The sequence below is a fragment of the Haemaphysalis longicornis genome, unplaced genomic scaffold (genome assembly GCF_048455015.1).
Source record: "Haemaphysalis longicornis isolate Haplotype H1 unplaced genomic scaffold, Haemaphysalis longicornis Haplotype H1 scaffold_1, whole genome shotgun sequence".
In the NCBI taxonomy this organism is placed as follows: Eukaryota; Metazoa; Arthropoda; class Arachnida; order Ixodida; family Ixodidae; genus Haemaphysalis; species Haemaphysalis longicornis.
The window spans coordinates 254,458,929-254,475,513 of record NW_027526203.1 but is presented as its reverse complement, the minus strand read 5'-3'; the positions used below and the strand labels follow the sequence as shown (position 1 = coordinate 254,475,513).

Below are 16,585 nucleotides of genomic sequence, written 5' to 3'. Positions count from 1 at the left end.
CATGGAATCGCCTGATCCGGAGAACAAAACTCTCGCCGAGGAGCTCGGGCTTGCATTTAACAACCTCACACCACAAAAACGCTCAATGCTTCTAAGTGCACGAGCGGCAAGAGTTGTGGGATACGCGGTGGACGGGAAAGCGACCATTCCGCGATAGCCACAACAGACGAACGCCCAGCTGTCGGCACTGCTGCCTCGTCAGCCCCGTCGCGACGGACGAATATAGACTGGTACGTATGTGCCGTATTTTGATTACGGTTAATAATAGTTCAATTTCAGTAGCAGTATCACTTATGCCAGTTGGCCGGTGTCGTGTATGGAAAGCCGTTCGCGCGAGCTCTCTGCTTCGACCAGAAAGATACGAACGTCAATGCGCGGTGTTTACGGCATTTTTTTCCCCAAGGTCAGAGCGATTTGACGAAGTCGGCGACGAGCGCCAGCATGTCCCAGGAGTGAGCTAACGTAAGGGTCCCTGCCGTAACTGAACAAACTGAAGTTTTCAGTGGTTGTAAACTGGAAACGAGCTCGTAACGACAGCAGCAAGCCAACACCATTCGAAACTTACGCGACGACTGGCACTATCTCGTCGCTTCTTGCTGTTCCTTACTCCCCTCGTTTCTATTTTTACCTTTGCTGGTTGGCGATATGACGGCCAACCTCCTGTGAAGGGATTACGATACGAAGCAAGGTCGCGGCTGTGCGTGCTGGAACGGTTCGTTGGCCCCGAAGAGCCTCGAACCCGAAAATTCGTCTGCGCGACGGCGAGATGTCGAGCTCGGCCGCGGCGCTAGTTTCGTACGCATTGGCGCACACGCTTGCGAGTTCGTTCGGACCTTCAACCGTTTACTCCACCGTTCTTTGTCATAAAAAGAATGTGCAGTATGTTTCACGGGCATTTAGCTCGCTATGCAAGCTGTAAGCCCTGCCTAACATGCGTTTGCTTTTGCCGGCCTCCGCCAATCGCAGAGCTTAGCCCATGTGACGGCATAGGTTCTGTTGCGGAAAATGAGCTGGTGGGTCGCATGGTCATTTCCTTTTTTCCTAATTATGTAGCTTATTTGAGCGAAGTTTGCGTTATAAGTGGTGTCGCTATGGTTCTAACGAGGCAATCTTTCGAATGAACCAAACTTGTGTTTTCTCTTCATGGCTCCTTTAAGTATTAGCATAAAACACTAACCGTATGCGTAGGCTTGTTTTTTGCTTTTTTGCTTTTTCAATGCCCCATGTGTGTGTCCCTTTCTATTGCAGTGAGGGTCGGGAGCCCAGCCGTGGGAAAGAGATCATCTCCCGCTATCAAACGTCCATCTGGAACAGCGGGACCTTCTACACCGATTCAAATGGACGTCGAACTATCAAAAGAAAGTGAGAACAAAACTTTTGTCTTTGCACACTGCCTGTAGGGGCATCACTGAAGGATCTCCTAGCTGTGCATTCCTAAAGCAGTCATGGATCACTCCGGCTGCTTTCGCATTGGTGCTTGCAGCTCTGGTTTCTTATTTGCATGTGTTGGAATCATTATTTCTGCAATAATAGTGTTCGCAAAGAACAGGCAATTTACAAGCGGGCAATTTGTATCCCCACAATGTGGTTGCAGTGGGGGAAATCGCGCCTGCGTGAGCACCAGGAGTGGTCCACAGACCTGCATTGTGAAGGTAGTGAATTAAGTGGAGGTGATTTCAATTCTTAAGTTGTAAAGTTTTTCTATCAGTTCCATATTTATTTCGAATAAATCAAGTGGTGTGATACAGTCAGTCAAGCGCAACAGTCGTGCGCTTCCTTGCACAGGAAATGCACCAGTAGCATTCAGCTAGTGGCAACTGTTCTCTTGTGAAACCGCATGCTTAATACCTGGGGAAAATTGGCGTCACTACACTAATCCCACCGGTGTGTACAAGAGCACGTAGATACAATTATGAGATCTGACCAAGGGCGGCCGTACATGACCCTTGCACGTAGTGATGTTCTGGTACCACCGCACTTTTACGGGTAACCAAGAAGCTGGCTCAACCAAGCTGGTGGAGAGTTTTTATCGGGAGGCTTTCCTCTTTACCCCAACACCACTTAACTTTCTGACTAGCGTTCGTGGCACAATTCAATACATGTATACGTACCAGTAACTATAAATATAGTGGATTCTGTTTAATCAATACATGTATACGTACCAGTAACTATAAATATAGTGGATTCTGTTTAATAAAATCCCTGACATGGTGTAAAAATAGCAAATCTTGCATTAATCAAAACAAAACATTTTTGTTCAAGCGTGTATGCATGCAGAATCATAATACAGTGGAATCTCGTTGATACAATTCCGGATTATACAAATTCCAGGATGATACGAATATCTGATAAGTTGCATTGTTTGCAATGGGATTGCATTGTTTGCAATGGGAAAAATTTTGGCTGTTACGAACGGACCTGCGCTGCCCGACGGATGATACGAACGAGCCGGCGAGGCGCCCAACTGCCGAGCGAGCAAGCGATGGCGACGTACGGGATCTCTCTCCCATCTTTGATGCTCTTTCTCCAGGAACGGCCGGTCTGTTGTTTTTTCCTCATGAAAACGTGCCGCGCACTCCACAGGCGCGCTGACGCCGCCGCGAAACCACCCACATGCTGTGCGGGGCGCGGCCGGCCACGGCAATATGGCGGCGGCTTCGGTCGCGTAGTGGTGCGGGGCGCTCGAGCGACCGCTTTAAACTGCTGTTTAAAATGCCACTCAAAGCACACACGAAACTCTTGTGCGGTAAATGAGCCAATAATGTGGGTGAAAACGGTGCTATAAAACATTATTCGCGCCGCTAGTGAAAGTGCCCATGCAATATCTGCCGGGGTGCTAAGCCTAAACATCTCCGGCGGAGCCAGCCAGCTGTCTGGAGTGCTTCGAAACTGCCGCCATGAGGCGCGTGCCTCCCCATTGGCGCAAGTCATCAGGCTCCTCCCACTGCCTCGTGCGACACACGTCATTTTCTGAGCGAGGCAGAAGCTGCCGCGCGCGCGGAATCGCCGACGCGGGCGTGGAAAAATCGGACGCGCAACGCCGACGCGCAAGAATCGCATCCAAAAACGCGCCATGCGGTTCATGCTTTACGGCGTGTAGTGCTTGGGCACCGCGAGGAAGAAGCGAAAGTCCAGAAAGGACCGCTCGGCAACATGGAGGTTAAAAAAAAGCAGAAAAACGTCATGGATTTCTTCATGCGAAATAAAAAAACAAATAAAGGAAAACTTTTTTTAGTGCTAAATTTTTTGGTCTGTGTTGGTTCATACGAATCTTGGATTATACAAATATTTTTCGTGGTCCCACGAGATTCGTATCATCAAGATTTTACTGTACTATATTTACACGATTGTAAGTCGACTCGAATGTAGGTCAACCCCCGCAAAATTGCATCTCTCTCAAAAAAAGAAAAAGCGGACGCAGAAAGCAGCCCATTTGAATGCTGCTGTGAACGAGCGTCAAGAGAGTTCTTCGCGCCCAGGGTACTCATGACAGACGAGACAATTCAGCACAACACAGAAGTGACACAAGCACGCGGCAACGCGGTCGCCGAGAAAGTCGTGTCACAAAGAGAAGCTCTTCCGTCAACTACCAATACCCCCTATACGGCGGCTCTTCCATCAATAATCGATGCTCCCACAAGAGCTGTACGCTCGCGGTGTGTGCAGTAGATGTTAAAAAAGAAAAGCTTTTGTATAAGCCCACGGAATAACCATGTGCTGTGGGTTGAGTGAGAAACTTTATTCCCAATCTTGAGAACACATTCACTGCGAGATGACAACCATCGAAGCTACAAGCAGTGGCTACTGCCGCACGATATCAAAACAAACAACATGGCGGCTGGCAGAAGCAGCCACTCGCGATTTCCTTTGATTCGAGAGTATGTTACTCGCATTGAAGAAGCATTTTGTTCGTCTCTAATGAACAAAATGAGTATTATCGAATCCCTTGAATCAATGCGCGGCGCTGACGTAGGCACAATCATATCACGTTCAGTACACTTCCGAACGTGCTGGTGGAAGGTTAGCCGCTCTAGGTACGGTGGGCAAGGGGCACAGATCAGGAACGCCAACTTTCAAAGTCGGCATCACCTTTATTGACGCCAGAATGTATGCAATGGTAAACACTACACTTCGACCGTAACTATAGAAACGAGGGTGTTACGCTTTCCCCAGCTCGTAGCACCCCTGATTTCTCATTTCTCTTGCCGTTACAAGCGGCACAAACTTTGACTTCGATTCTAAGTCGACCTACAATCATGTAAATAGTACGGTATATTTAGCAAGCTATGTTTTATGCGTGAACAGGAATAATTGGCTTCATTCGCCTAAGTCCTTTATCTGAAATTTCTGGCATTCGAGCTTTAATTCCTTCCTAACATACTGAGAGATTTTCAGTCAAAACCGGTTGTATCTAACTCGCAAAACAACACCTATCAGTTCGATATAGGGGATACTAATTCTATATAAGCATTGGATGTCGTAAAAGCACGTACTATTTATAAAAACACTTTATTGATGAAACTGCCTTACTTTTGCATGAAATAGTCCTGTATCTTCTGCTTGAATAATTTTGCTATGCACTTCTCCACAGTGTCTAACTCTTTCGTTACCACGCCTATTCAAATCAATCACCCGTGATCGATGCTTTATATTGCCGATTTCGGCATGTTGTAGTCATTTCTCGTACACATAATGCGCCTCACAGTGGTTAGTCTATCCACTGCACTTTAAGAATCAGTTTAAAGTTTCCTGCTGCAGCGACACAGATTTTTGACGGCGTTTTTTGCCAGCTTATGTGCGTGTGTTTTTGCAAAAGGGGGCTCAGCTGTTGCACTTGACAAAAAAGCATGCCACTCAGGGTTATGCTGCATTACCATCAATGTTTGTTTATCAAAAGACTCCTAGCAAGTCAAATACCAAATTATGTTGTCAGCTTTGCAATCCAACAGCGTTGATAGGTGATAATTACCTGAAAATGACACCAGCTATTTGCTAGTGATATTTGATTCAATGAAAGGGTAGCTTTATTCTGCCAAAGCTTATTTCTGAAGGTCCCCCACCTGTCTAACAAGTGGGCCTGGCATTTTCAACCAATTTCCAGAAGTTTTGGTTTCGTTTTTGCGTTGCGAAATCCATATTTGGCGCTACTGCACGGTTACCCAACTTCAAGCCAATTTGCCATGGTGCCTACGTCGCCCACTACAGTTCCTCAAAAAATGCACGCCGCTCATTATTCTAGGTCACCCACAGCTCTCCTCTGCAATAACAGCTTCAGCTGAAAGTCGCAAGATAACACCAAGTCGTCGGATATCAATTCAGACAAGGAAAGCGCTTCCAATCGGCCTTGGACATCAGTAGCTGTTTACTGGCCAGTTTCGTTTTTGTACGAGGGTTTTTCCGGAGCTCTAGTATCGCTTCTCAGTACAACTGTCTATTCTGACAAAGTCTGATATTGTTTCTTTTCAAAATTGCTAGGTGGCACTGCAATGTAGGAGGCTCACAGTGCTGAACTACCTATCTTAATAGTGCGACAGCTACTTAGTGAAAGCTTGCTGGCCATGATTCTAGCGCAGCGCACCTTATTCCTGCAAGCAGGGCTACCATAGTGAGTCAGAAGATGATAAACTCTAAATGAAAGTTCTGAAAGATAAGTGACGATCAGAACGTCGACAAGCATCCACCACCGAGTTTGGTTTACAACTCCAAGTGTACTTCTTTGCATCGCTTGCTTGCCTTGAATCTTGTGCTGGCCATAATCATTGACAAGGTGCTTTTACATCACGTGGGGACTAATTGGGGTCTTTAATAATGTCAAACCATCAGGAACCATCCAAAATTGCAAAATTTTAAGTGGAAATTGGGCTTCACCACAAGGCGTGGGCACCACGTAGGCTAGCATTTTCTTTGATATCTTACAAATTGCTCCAAACAAATCAATTTTTTTTTTCTAGAACAGGTTTTTGAAATGTCTACCTACAAAATGTATATTCTAGATTTTTTCAACTACTGGTGGTTTGTTATACACAACTTCCTTGTTTTTATTTTCTTCGACGCCTAGACAAAAATTTTGAATTTGATAATTTTTTTTTGCTATCATTCTTCGTGAAAAACTTATTAAATGGTGTCGTTGGAAAGTGTGTTGAATCATCTGCATTTTATGTCACTGAAATATGTGCTTAACCAACATGTTTAGCACAGAAAAAATGTTTTCTTAGACCACTAAATATCGGTCAATTTCCTGCAGTAACGAAAGAGCTGAAGAGTTGGAGCAGCTGACGCCACAACCTTTCACATAAGGGAAGACGTGCTAGACTAGAGCGAGTGCACATATCACCTTGGAGATTGTGAGCAAAGGATCGTCGTTGCTTTCCTCGTTGCACCTGCTTTTGCTCGCGCTCAGTACAATGTCGGCAGTGTAGTCTTACAAACTCTCCCATGGTCGCGTCACCATCATCCACACACGCAAACTCGCTGGCCGTTGATCTGGCAATGGCATCCAGAAATTTTGACAGCTCGCTCCACACTTTGGCAACACCGACGGTGGCTTCATTGCACTCCTCAGGATTTTCAACGTCATCACTGGCAAACACAGGCAGCAGGTTTGAAGCAATTTCTGGCTGTTTCTTCAGTAACATCTGCCCCGAACCTATTTTGAAAAGGTTAATCTAAGCTCCCTGCCGATCATGCTGAAAATGCTCTTGGGAATTCCGTGCAGCTTGGGGACGTCCGACTTCTCACCGCGTTCGACTCAATTTATGATTGCCAGCTTCATGGCAAAAGGCTATTTCGGCCGCTTCATGCTAGCTAGAGCCTTCAAATAAGCCATTATGTAGCGGCACAAGCACTAGCCAGCACAGCTACACTTCGGAACAGATCCCGCAAAGTGCGATCGACGCAAACACAAGGAACAAGAAACAAAAAAGAAAGCATGGCGGGTAGGCCAGGATCGTTTATTGCATGTGGGGTGTCGACGGCACGCTTCACACGCCTCAGCGGCACGGTCACAATAGAAAGATCGAGGGGAAAGAGGGAAAGAGCTGCCCGCTGCCTGTGAACGGCCGGGCTAAAGCACTTTTAGGGGTGTGCCAGCGGAATTATTTCTGCTCTGCCTCAAGGGAAAGCCAACTTGGGGGAGCACTTCTGTGGCTTTTGGCGTTCGATATATCATGAGTCACAGGTATTTTTGTTCGATATAGGTGTAACTTTTGCTATATATTCTCACTTAAAATATATCGTGACCAGAAATAGTTCAATATACAAGATAATTCGACGTAAACAGGTTCAATATAGTCGGGTTCGAGTGTAGTCACATCGTGAAAATGCAGAAGAATGTTTTGGCTTCACAAACACCGGATGAAATTTCTTTAACGATAAATAAAATCAATTAGCATGCTGAATTGGCGCGATACAACAAACAGGGAAAAGCGAATACATTGGACAAAAAAGAACATGCTCATGTGTGGAAATAGATAATGCAAATAAAGTGAAAGCACGAGAACGTAATGTCACTACTCTTTTGGCTTCACACTCAGGCGTGGCACAGCAATGACCATATGCTTCGTTGCTTTTTCTGAGAGAACATCGACATTGACAACACCAAGATCATGCAGGGTGGTCTCTGGAAAAACATTTCTTACTATATTGTTATATTTGAAAAGTTTTTTACAATTAGTATTATTTCCACAGCATTCGAAAAAAAAAAAAAAAGGCTGTTATGCCGAGATAGCAGTGATCAACCTGTATAGCAGTATCATTGCCTGACAAAGTTACTTTTTTTTCAGTTGTAATTTTCACCGTAGAAGCAAATACAATGACTTTTTAGGCTTTATTTCCCATGTTTCATGCACTGCTCCACATGGCATATGCCTTGGAGAACTAGAGCTTGTTCTGTGAATACTCTCAAGCTAAATCTTATGGTCACTGCATTTTATTTTAGCTGTACGCTTGATTTGTTCATTTGTAATTTTCTGGATAAAAATTAGTTTTTTCTTCACTGAAGTACTTGACTATTTGTTCTTTTTTTGATATAGGCTGAATGGTCAAAGAACTCTAAAAGGCATCTAAAAAAAAAATGAACAAAGAGTGCTGGCAGAAATGTTTAGGTGTCCGCAGCAAGTAGGGAAAAAAATGAGCATGAAAAGAAGACGTTGTTAAGTCTCTGCTGGCATTTGAAGCCACGGCTGTTGCGAGTGCATTTGACTTAATGAAGCCACTTTGAAGGATTTTTGCCGGCTCTAGGGAGACGTCTTTTTGTTGCACTGTAAGAAACTTCTTGACTCTACATTCTCATGAAAAGGTTTCTGCACGCTAGCCGTTCAATATTGCTGCAGAATCAATTTTTTTTGTATATTTGTATGCTTATGCTTTTTCCACACATACTTATATATGCATGATGCTTCAGAAGAAATTCAAATATAGCAGTTTTATGCTTTTAACAGTCTAGGTAATGCTCGAAGCACAGCAGGTCATGCACAGACCAGGTGTTTCAGTGGGGCTGTTTACGCTCGAGTTCTGTCCATGACAATTGTTAACAGAAAACTGTGCGCAGCAGGAAAAAAACGCTTCCCGTGGTCAGAATCGAACTTGGGTCCCTCACGTAATGAAACCGGTGTCGATCCGATTGCGCTATCATTGCCTTCAGGACGCTCAGCATTTCCTTTGGGTTCGTAGCACGGGCGTTGGCTTTGGACTTTGACTGAGTTGAAGTGGACTTTGGCTTCGGACTTTGGCAGTTTTGATTGTGGACTTTGATTTAAACCATTTTGCAAAGAGAAACCTTCGCTTTTTAACCATGTTTCTTTTAAAAGAAAGATGGTAAAAGGTCTGCCTCTTTCGCCTAAGAAAGGGGCAGACCTAAGAAAAGCCAAGTTAAAGGGACCACGCAGACCAAAAACAAGTTTGGTTCGTTTGAAACATTGCCTTGTTGGAATCCTGCTTCACTCAAATAAGCTATATAATTAAGAAAAAAAAAGCATGGCCATGCGACCCACTAGCTCATTTCCCGCACCACAACCTATGACGTATAATGGGCAGCTGTGCGATTGGCTGAGGCCGGCGAAAGCAAACACAAATTAGGCAGGGTTGCCGAATGAGCTTGCCGAATGAGCCATTTGCGCTTAAATTTAAGCCATATTCTTTTTATAGCAGTAAGATTTGTGTGGTGAACAATTATAGTTACGAACGAACACGTAAACACCGAAGCAGTTAGTGCGGCACTTTGCCGCCTGACACTGCCTAACACAACTTTCGGACGCGCTGGACTTGTCTGAAACAACACTGACCAAATGACACAAGCTGGACGGTCGCTTACGTGACCATGTTTGTTGAGTCATAGCCTAAGCTTTAGAAAACGATTAGTATGAACCGTAATAAAAATACGGCAGGTGTAAAAAGAAGTCCAGCCAGAATCAGTGCGAACACTGGCACTTCAGCAGTATTGCAGTGCCATCTATAAAAGTTGGCGATAAACAAGATAACCAAACGGCCGTCTGTGAGATGGTAGCAGCCCTGGTCAGCAGGCTATCTTTAGTTTTAAGGCCCTGCGGCAGATACGTCATTGTCAATGTCATGAAAACACACGATTTGGCGAAAGAATTGAAATTGCGGTTTAAAATGTTTAATTCCTCAGTGAATAAAGCAGCATTTGCTGTTGGTCAAGTGCTGAGGGCACTATAAAACACTAAATCTTTTGAATAAAAGAAACTTGTATTTTGTATGCGTGGCCATTCAAAGCTAGTAAAGACCACCAGCTCCACTGTTTCCTCAGTCTTCACATCTGAATTGTAAAGGTGGCCAAATTTTTTTTTTAGGTTCTTGAGCAATGTTTTGCTATAATGGTGCTACACTAGAAAAAAATGAATTGAAAACTGGGTATTTTCTACAGTGTAGCTAATTCTGGAAGAACCAATACAGAAATATGATTTAAGTCAATAGCTAATATATCACTCAAACCCAATGCACATACACATTGCGATTTTCTTCAAATCCGAAGGGCCAAAAACCAAATAGCCTGGGGAACAGCCCCAGCTAGCAAAGTCAGAGGCAGTATGAAACGTTGGTTGAAAGGCAGAATGTGTCATCCTCAAGCAGTAAATGGAGGTGTACGGAATGTCATTTGGCCACAAAGGGTAGTGCAATGTTCAGGGCCCTGAACAAAGTTACCATAGGGGATAACAACAAAAAGCAGTTTTGCATTGACCTTTTGGGGCTGCTAAATTTGTCACGTGTGCCGGTTGTGCTGCTGGATCATGTGCAGTTTTACTGTTTAATGCATTTAGGTAAGGGGGAGCATTTCTATATTGCATGCTGCCTCTACCCCTAAATTTCAGACGGTATCATCGTTGTCTTGAATCTGTGTTGGGGGCACATGCACAATTAAATTGAAGTAGCCTCATCTAAGCTTTTCTTATTGTTCGTATCGCATTGCTTACGCTGCTGTACATAGGCAGGGGAAATCTGTGAGAAAATTTAGCGTTAGTACAAGTTGTCTTAGCGCCTGTGTCTTAGTAAGAAACAAAACATCTAGTTTTGTTCAAGTGTTTGAAGCCCTTATTCTGTTGGGGCCATGCAGAAGGAACGCTCAGCGACCCTGGACGAAGACGATCGTGGAGCCCACCACATACAACTATTTCCCAGTCGTCTCGTGGATGTACCTCAAGGTGTGTATGCCTTGTGCAGTGACAAGAAGTTGCTGCTAGTAGTCGCTGCAAAATATTTTCAAAGTATTTGTAAATTTATTTTGGCTGCGATATTTGTTTAGGATATTGACAAAAAAATATATGAAGCTTCCAATTCTGTTTCTCTTTTTTTTCGGATATTTGTCTAGGAAAATGCTAACTAAAGTGGAAAATTCATAGTGTTAGCCAGCGCGAACTAAGATGAAGACGAAACACATTCATGTTTTGGTTCTTTGCATCTACACGCTACCGTTATTCTGCACGTGCTGTACCCTGTGAGTCTTGCACTGCTTGCATTATAATTGGGTACAATAGTTACCAGGTCGGCCATTGCTTTTAAGAGGGATGGAAATTAAACGAACGTACAACATTTTCTCATCTTTTGTTCTATTCTATACAAAATTTGTGATCAAAAGATAGTAGCTAATGGGCCAATCTTTTCTACTGTTATTTCAGAACGAGACGCACAATCTCCAATTGACAGTGTTTCCGGACAGACCACAGGGTGGAAGCAGTTTACATGAAGGTGAACTGGAATTGATGGTGAGTGCTTGACAAAATGATTCGCAAGAAAATAAAAACAAGACCTACTGCAAAAAATTTAAGCCTATCTGACAGATTGCGTAATCCGTACATCTGGAAGAGATTTTGCCAAGGGCTGTTTAAGAGATGCAAGGCTTGTACCGTATTTATTCAATCATAATGCGGTCACGATTTTAAGGTGAGGGTGCAGTTTGGAAACTAAAAAAAATCACCACATATATATATATATATATATATATATATATATATATATATATAGTAAATAGCTTCTAACAAAACTGTTTATTGGTCGACGTTTCGATCGGATGCCGATCTTTCTCAAGACACGTAAAGACACGTCTCAAGACACGTCTTGAGAAAGATCGGCATCCGATCGAAACGTCGACCAATAAACAGTTTTGTTAGAAGCTATACCCATTTTTTACTATCGGCAACCAAAGACAGCCCTTCTCGCAATCAAAGCATCTATATATATATATATATGTATATATATATATATATATATATATATATATATATATATATATATATATATATATATATATATATATATACACATACATATACAGTCAAGTCCACTTATAACGATGAACAGCTATGGCCCCGTCTGCTTTTGTATGCTTTCCGTGGGAAAATAAACCGCTTATTACAATGCTCCAGTGCCGCGATATCGGCTATAACGATTGAATCGGGTTACAGCAAGCACCGATAATGCGAGGTGACGCCGGCTTTCCACGCCAACCACGCCAACTACGCCAACCACGCCAACATCACGCGCCGCGATGCGCCTCGCATTCTGTCCTCCCCTCAGAAAACGAGTCAACTGCGCAGCTTACGAGAAAGCGAGAGGTGGAGGGGAACAGTTTTTCCAAACACCCCTCCCGATGCCACCGTTTTGGCCCCGTCCCCGTGCCTGCTGCTTTGACTGGGTGCCTCTTCAACTACCTCCGTTTTTCCGCAGATCAGACGTCAGGGCCGGTGTTTCGGAAACGTCCGAGTGCCTCACTGAAAAGGCAATCGTTGCGCGTATACGTGCTGCGTGCGGACAGCGGTGGCAGTGACAACTTTGACGACGCGGTTGCACAGCCTACTCGGGTAGCACCTTCGCACGAGGCCCAATGCATGATAGTCTCTCAGGCACTTCGTTTCCTTCGCTCAGCTAGGTGAAGCACCTATAGCTGCTCTTGCAAAAGATGTGCGCCAGCTTCATGTGCAGCAAACAAAGCTGACCGAGTGTGGCTTCCTTTCCACTAATAGGTAGCAGTACAACCTCGCTTGCCTGCAAATAAAATGTTTGGAGCTTTTTATTTAGCAACCCACATATGACAATCATCGGTTATAACGATGGGATTTCCTTGGCACTTGGATATTGTTATAAGTAGACTAGACTGCACTGAGCTTTAAATATAAGGCGGGGTATGACTTTAAGACTAAGGATTTTGGAAAAGGATGTGGCTAGCGTTCCGTCCAGACAGAACGATATACAAGTGCTAAAGTTCTGTCGAGACGTAACGGAGCAATGCGGGTTATCCTTCCGTCCTGACGGAATACAATGAAAGCTTAGTTTTCCGTCCAGACAGAGCCACCGCGAAATTTGTACTGTTCCGCCTAGACAAAAGTAAAACCGGCTGATTAGACGCCATGCTGAGTTTTGATATTTGGTGTAGGGCTTGCGCCTCGGATAATGGCACTATCGTACCGGGTTTGGTTCCCCCCTGGCTCTTTTTTTTTTTTTTTTTTTTTCTCGTGGTTGTGCCAGCGTTTTGTAACAGCTAACTTCGCGCCCACTTTACAATTGACGCGGTGAGAGCGGTCGGTCTAAATTTTGTACTCATCAGAGCCAAGGTCGACGTAACCATTGCCAGTTACACCCGATCTCCTGTAATTATTACCAGTGATTAATTAACAGCTAGTGACTCAGGCTAGTCAGTGAGCGGTAGCGGTTTGGCCAGTTTGGTAAAAATCAATACCGACTGCTCTCGCTAAAATGTTGTGAAGCGGGCGTCGGGTGGCGGCTTGGAGATTTGTTCGGATTGAGCTAGAGTTAGTCCGATCATCTGTAATTATTAAAAATGATTAATAATTAACAGTGATTCTGGCTAGTCAGTGAGTGGAAGCGGTTTGGCCGGTTAGGTAGAAATCAAAAAACACTGCTCTCAACGCGAGTTGTGTCCTCTAAACGGAACTTTTGTGGCAGTTGCCATTCCGTCTAAACGGAACTCGACACTTTTCTCTTCGCGTAATAATTAACAGTGATTCTGGCTAGTCAGTGAGCGGAAGCGGTTTGGCAGGTTGGGTAAAAATAAAAAAAGACTGCTCTCAACGCGAGTTGTGTTTCCTCTGGACGGAACTTTAGTGACAGTTTTCGGAACTTTAGTGACTCGACACTTTTCTCTTCGCATTCCGTCCGGACGCAAAGAGAAGGGTGTCGAGTTCCGCGTCAAGACGTGCTTGAGGAATTAAAGCTTGGCGTGACAGTGATAGGTGCACTTATACATGCATACACACTTGAAACACACGCACATTCATTCATGTTTGTGTTCTTGTAACTTTGCTCAAAAGACAAGTGAAACCTTGCCACCTTGACAGTGCCACTCAAACACCCACGTGCGCACTCGCACGTGCACACACACACTTTAAATACACACGCATTCATTCATATTCTTGTCGCTTTGTTCAGAAGACAGAGGAACTCTGCCACCTTTATGCATTATTGTCACCCAGGGGTGGCCATATCGGCCGTCAGTGAAATCACATGCGCGTCACGAGTACTACTGGGCCTCTCACTGGTGCAACTGCTGTTTCTGTTTGTGGCATGGCGCAGCTGCACCGCCGGCTGCAGTACGACGACTCGTTTGGCGTCGAGGAGCCCCTGAACGAGATCGGCGTGGACAAGCGGGGCCTGGTGGCCCGCGGAACCCATCGCGTCTTTCTGGGCACCATCGAAGACTCTGAGCGCCTGCTGCGCACCCTGGCCAACCGGCTGGTGTTCGCGCCCCAGTTCTCCTTCCACGCGCGCAACCGGCAGCTGCTCGACATCCCCGTGCCCAGGGTGGGTACAGGGAGAGCGCTAAAGGGGCACTGAATCCTCAAATCCTCTGTGGGTTTGAATCAACGTTTTTAGATTAGGTCAGTTGGGAAAGAGCGCGCACCCACCATGCCTCAGAAACGGCCTCAGCCCGTATCCCGCGAAGCGGTGGCGCTGCGGTTGTGTTGGGATCGGTTCTCCGAGGTTCGTCTGCTACTGCTGCGCGTTGATAGGCGCAAGGAAGTCATATCTGAATCAATGCGAAGCCGTTAAGGCAGCTTAGGAAAAATAGTTGAACACTGTCGACTAGTAAAAAGTTGTGCAGTAGTTCCGATAACGTTCTACTCATATTTAAGCGATCTTACCCTGCTTTTGTTAATTCTGAATTTTTATAACCCGATATTTGGCTACGAGGAGCCAAATTGGGGTATTAGAATGAGAGACAGCTCGGTGAGTTGGAAGGGGTTCATATTCAAAATTTAACTGTGCGAAAGACAGATACAAGAAAGGCCTTTCGTGGCCTTTATTTGGGGTTGCGATCATGTGGAGACCTTTTGTTGCGCTTCTATATGTTGTTATTCGTTTCTCAACCAATTATAGCCATTTACAGTAATAATAATAACTGCCAATTATGCACTTTTATGTTCATTATTTCGGGGCTATTTTTCTGACTAATCGCGTGTGGCAGAGGATATAGCCCTTTTTATTTTTGTCGACAAATCATCTACGCTTAATCATATTCACCGCCGCCATGCATCTATCAAAGCCGCATGCGATTAGGTGTTGGGATGATGCCTCGATATCACGACCGGCTACTTATAAAACCGGTCTTGCTTTATATAGACCAATTAACTCATAACTAGCTTCCATAACTTTACCGCCGCATTAGCTTGAAAGTTCAAAAGCACGAATTTCTTTCTTCCCTCTTTCTCGGAAAACTGTGGCTCTGATAACCTTCTTTCTTAGGTTCTGCGCTCTTGAACGAACCATTCGGTGAGACTTGGTTTGTCCTTTTGCGTTCTTTGCTCTACTTCGTTTTTCTTGAAGGCGGAGATTTTTTCTTGTGCTCTTGCATTGCGGGCACAGGCTTTGCTGGGATAGCCCACAATAATTTACGTGCCTCCACACGTCCTGTGTCTTGACAGCAGTCGTTGCTACTGAAATAGAAGGAAATGAACTACAGCTGCATCCCGTGCACACTTTCAGGTTGTCGGACATAGCTGAGGAACGCTGACACTTCCTTAAGTTTTCCGAACCGCGTTTGCGGTGCACGCTTGGAGGAACAAGTCTTCCCCTTCAGCTTACAGCCATGCTAAAGTCTTTTCTCACAGCAACGGCCCTGTCAATAACAACAATGCCGCTGCTCTCAGCGATCTTGAAGAAAACGACGTCCTCAGTTCTACCCGCCGCGGTGGCTCAGTGGAGGCGTTGCGCTGCTGAGTACGAAGTCGCGGGTTCGATTCCCGGCCGCGGCAGCCGCTTTTCTGATAGAGGCGAAAAGCAAAAACGCCCATGTGTACGAGATTTTGGCGCACGTTAAGGATCCCCAGGTGGTCAAAATTAATCCGGAGCCCTCCACTACGGCACGCCTCATCGCCTGCGTTGCGTCAGCGTGTTAAACCCTACAATCAATCAATCAATCAATCAATCCTTAGTTCTCAGCTCCACATTCCAAGACTCAAACTTTGAGCATTCTTTGAAGGCAGGAGCCTCCTTCCTCCGAACAAAAATCTGGATCGGAAGATGACCATGAATCGTCGGGAACGCCGTTTTCTTTGTCGTCGCAGCATAGGCCGTCCTCTTTTTCGGTAGAGCAAACCACTCGATTCGCTGCCTCTCTTGCTTTTGGAGGTTTCCTTTTCGGCGTCAATGTCTTCGGTTTCGAGTCAATGTCTTCGGTTTCGACAAGTGAACCGGGACATTAGGGAAAATCTGGGGAACCGCCCCTGGACTAATTGACCACCTTCCACGCGGAATCTGAACAGCGCTGCCGCAGATGACGTGACGAGTGACGATGGTCCTGAGGTTCAAAATGCACATCGCAAATGTACGTCTTCGTCGTACGTCTTGAAATTTTTTCGCGGAATGGCAGCAGACCAAGCCTTCAGCACTTCAGGGTCATTCGGAGGCTTAAAGAAATGACACCGAACGGCCGATTTCTCTTGGGAGCCATATCCACTTCGACAGCCGAGCGCGCTGCAGGTCGGCATGGCAATGATGCATCAGCCTCGGCCCACAAGACAATGGCACATGATGAGCGCGTAAGAGTCAAAAAAAAAGAAGAAGAAAGGAACGAGTCGTAACAAGACACCACACTGCCGCACAACGGGAGACGGCT

The 16,585-nt window shown here is 45.2% G+C and overlaps 1 protein-coding gene across 2 annotated transcripts in view; it reads left to right on the top strand.

The window, feature by feature from the left end:
* The window catches only part of LOC144144444 (lysosomal alpha-mannosidase-like), a 522,591-nt gene that overhangs the window by 490,349 nt on the left and 15,657 nt on the right, over nucleotides 1-16,585 (top strand). For both annotated transcript variants that reach the window (XM_077675887.1, XM_077675896.1), the window contains 4 exons: nucleotides 1,249-1,362; nucleotides 10,571-10,658; nucleotides 11,133-11,219; nucleotides 14,044-14,271. In XM_077675887.1, coding sequence (XP_077532013.1) covers nucleotides 1,249-1,362; nucleotides 10,571-10,658; nucleotides 11,133-11,219; nucleotides 14,044-14,271 — 517 coding nt within the window. The remainder of the gene's footprint in view (nucleotides 1-1,248; nucleotides 1,363-10,570; nucleotides 10,659-11,132; nucleotides 11,220-14,043; nucleotides 14,272-16,585) is intronic.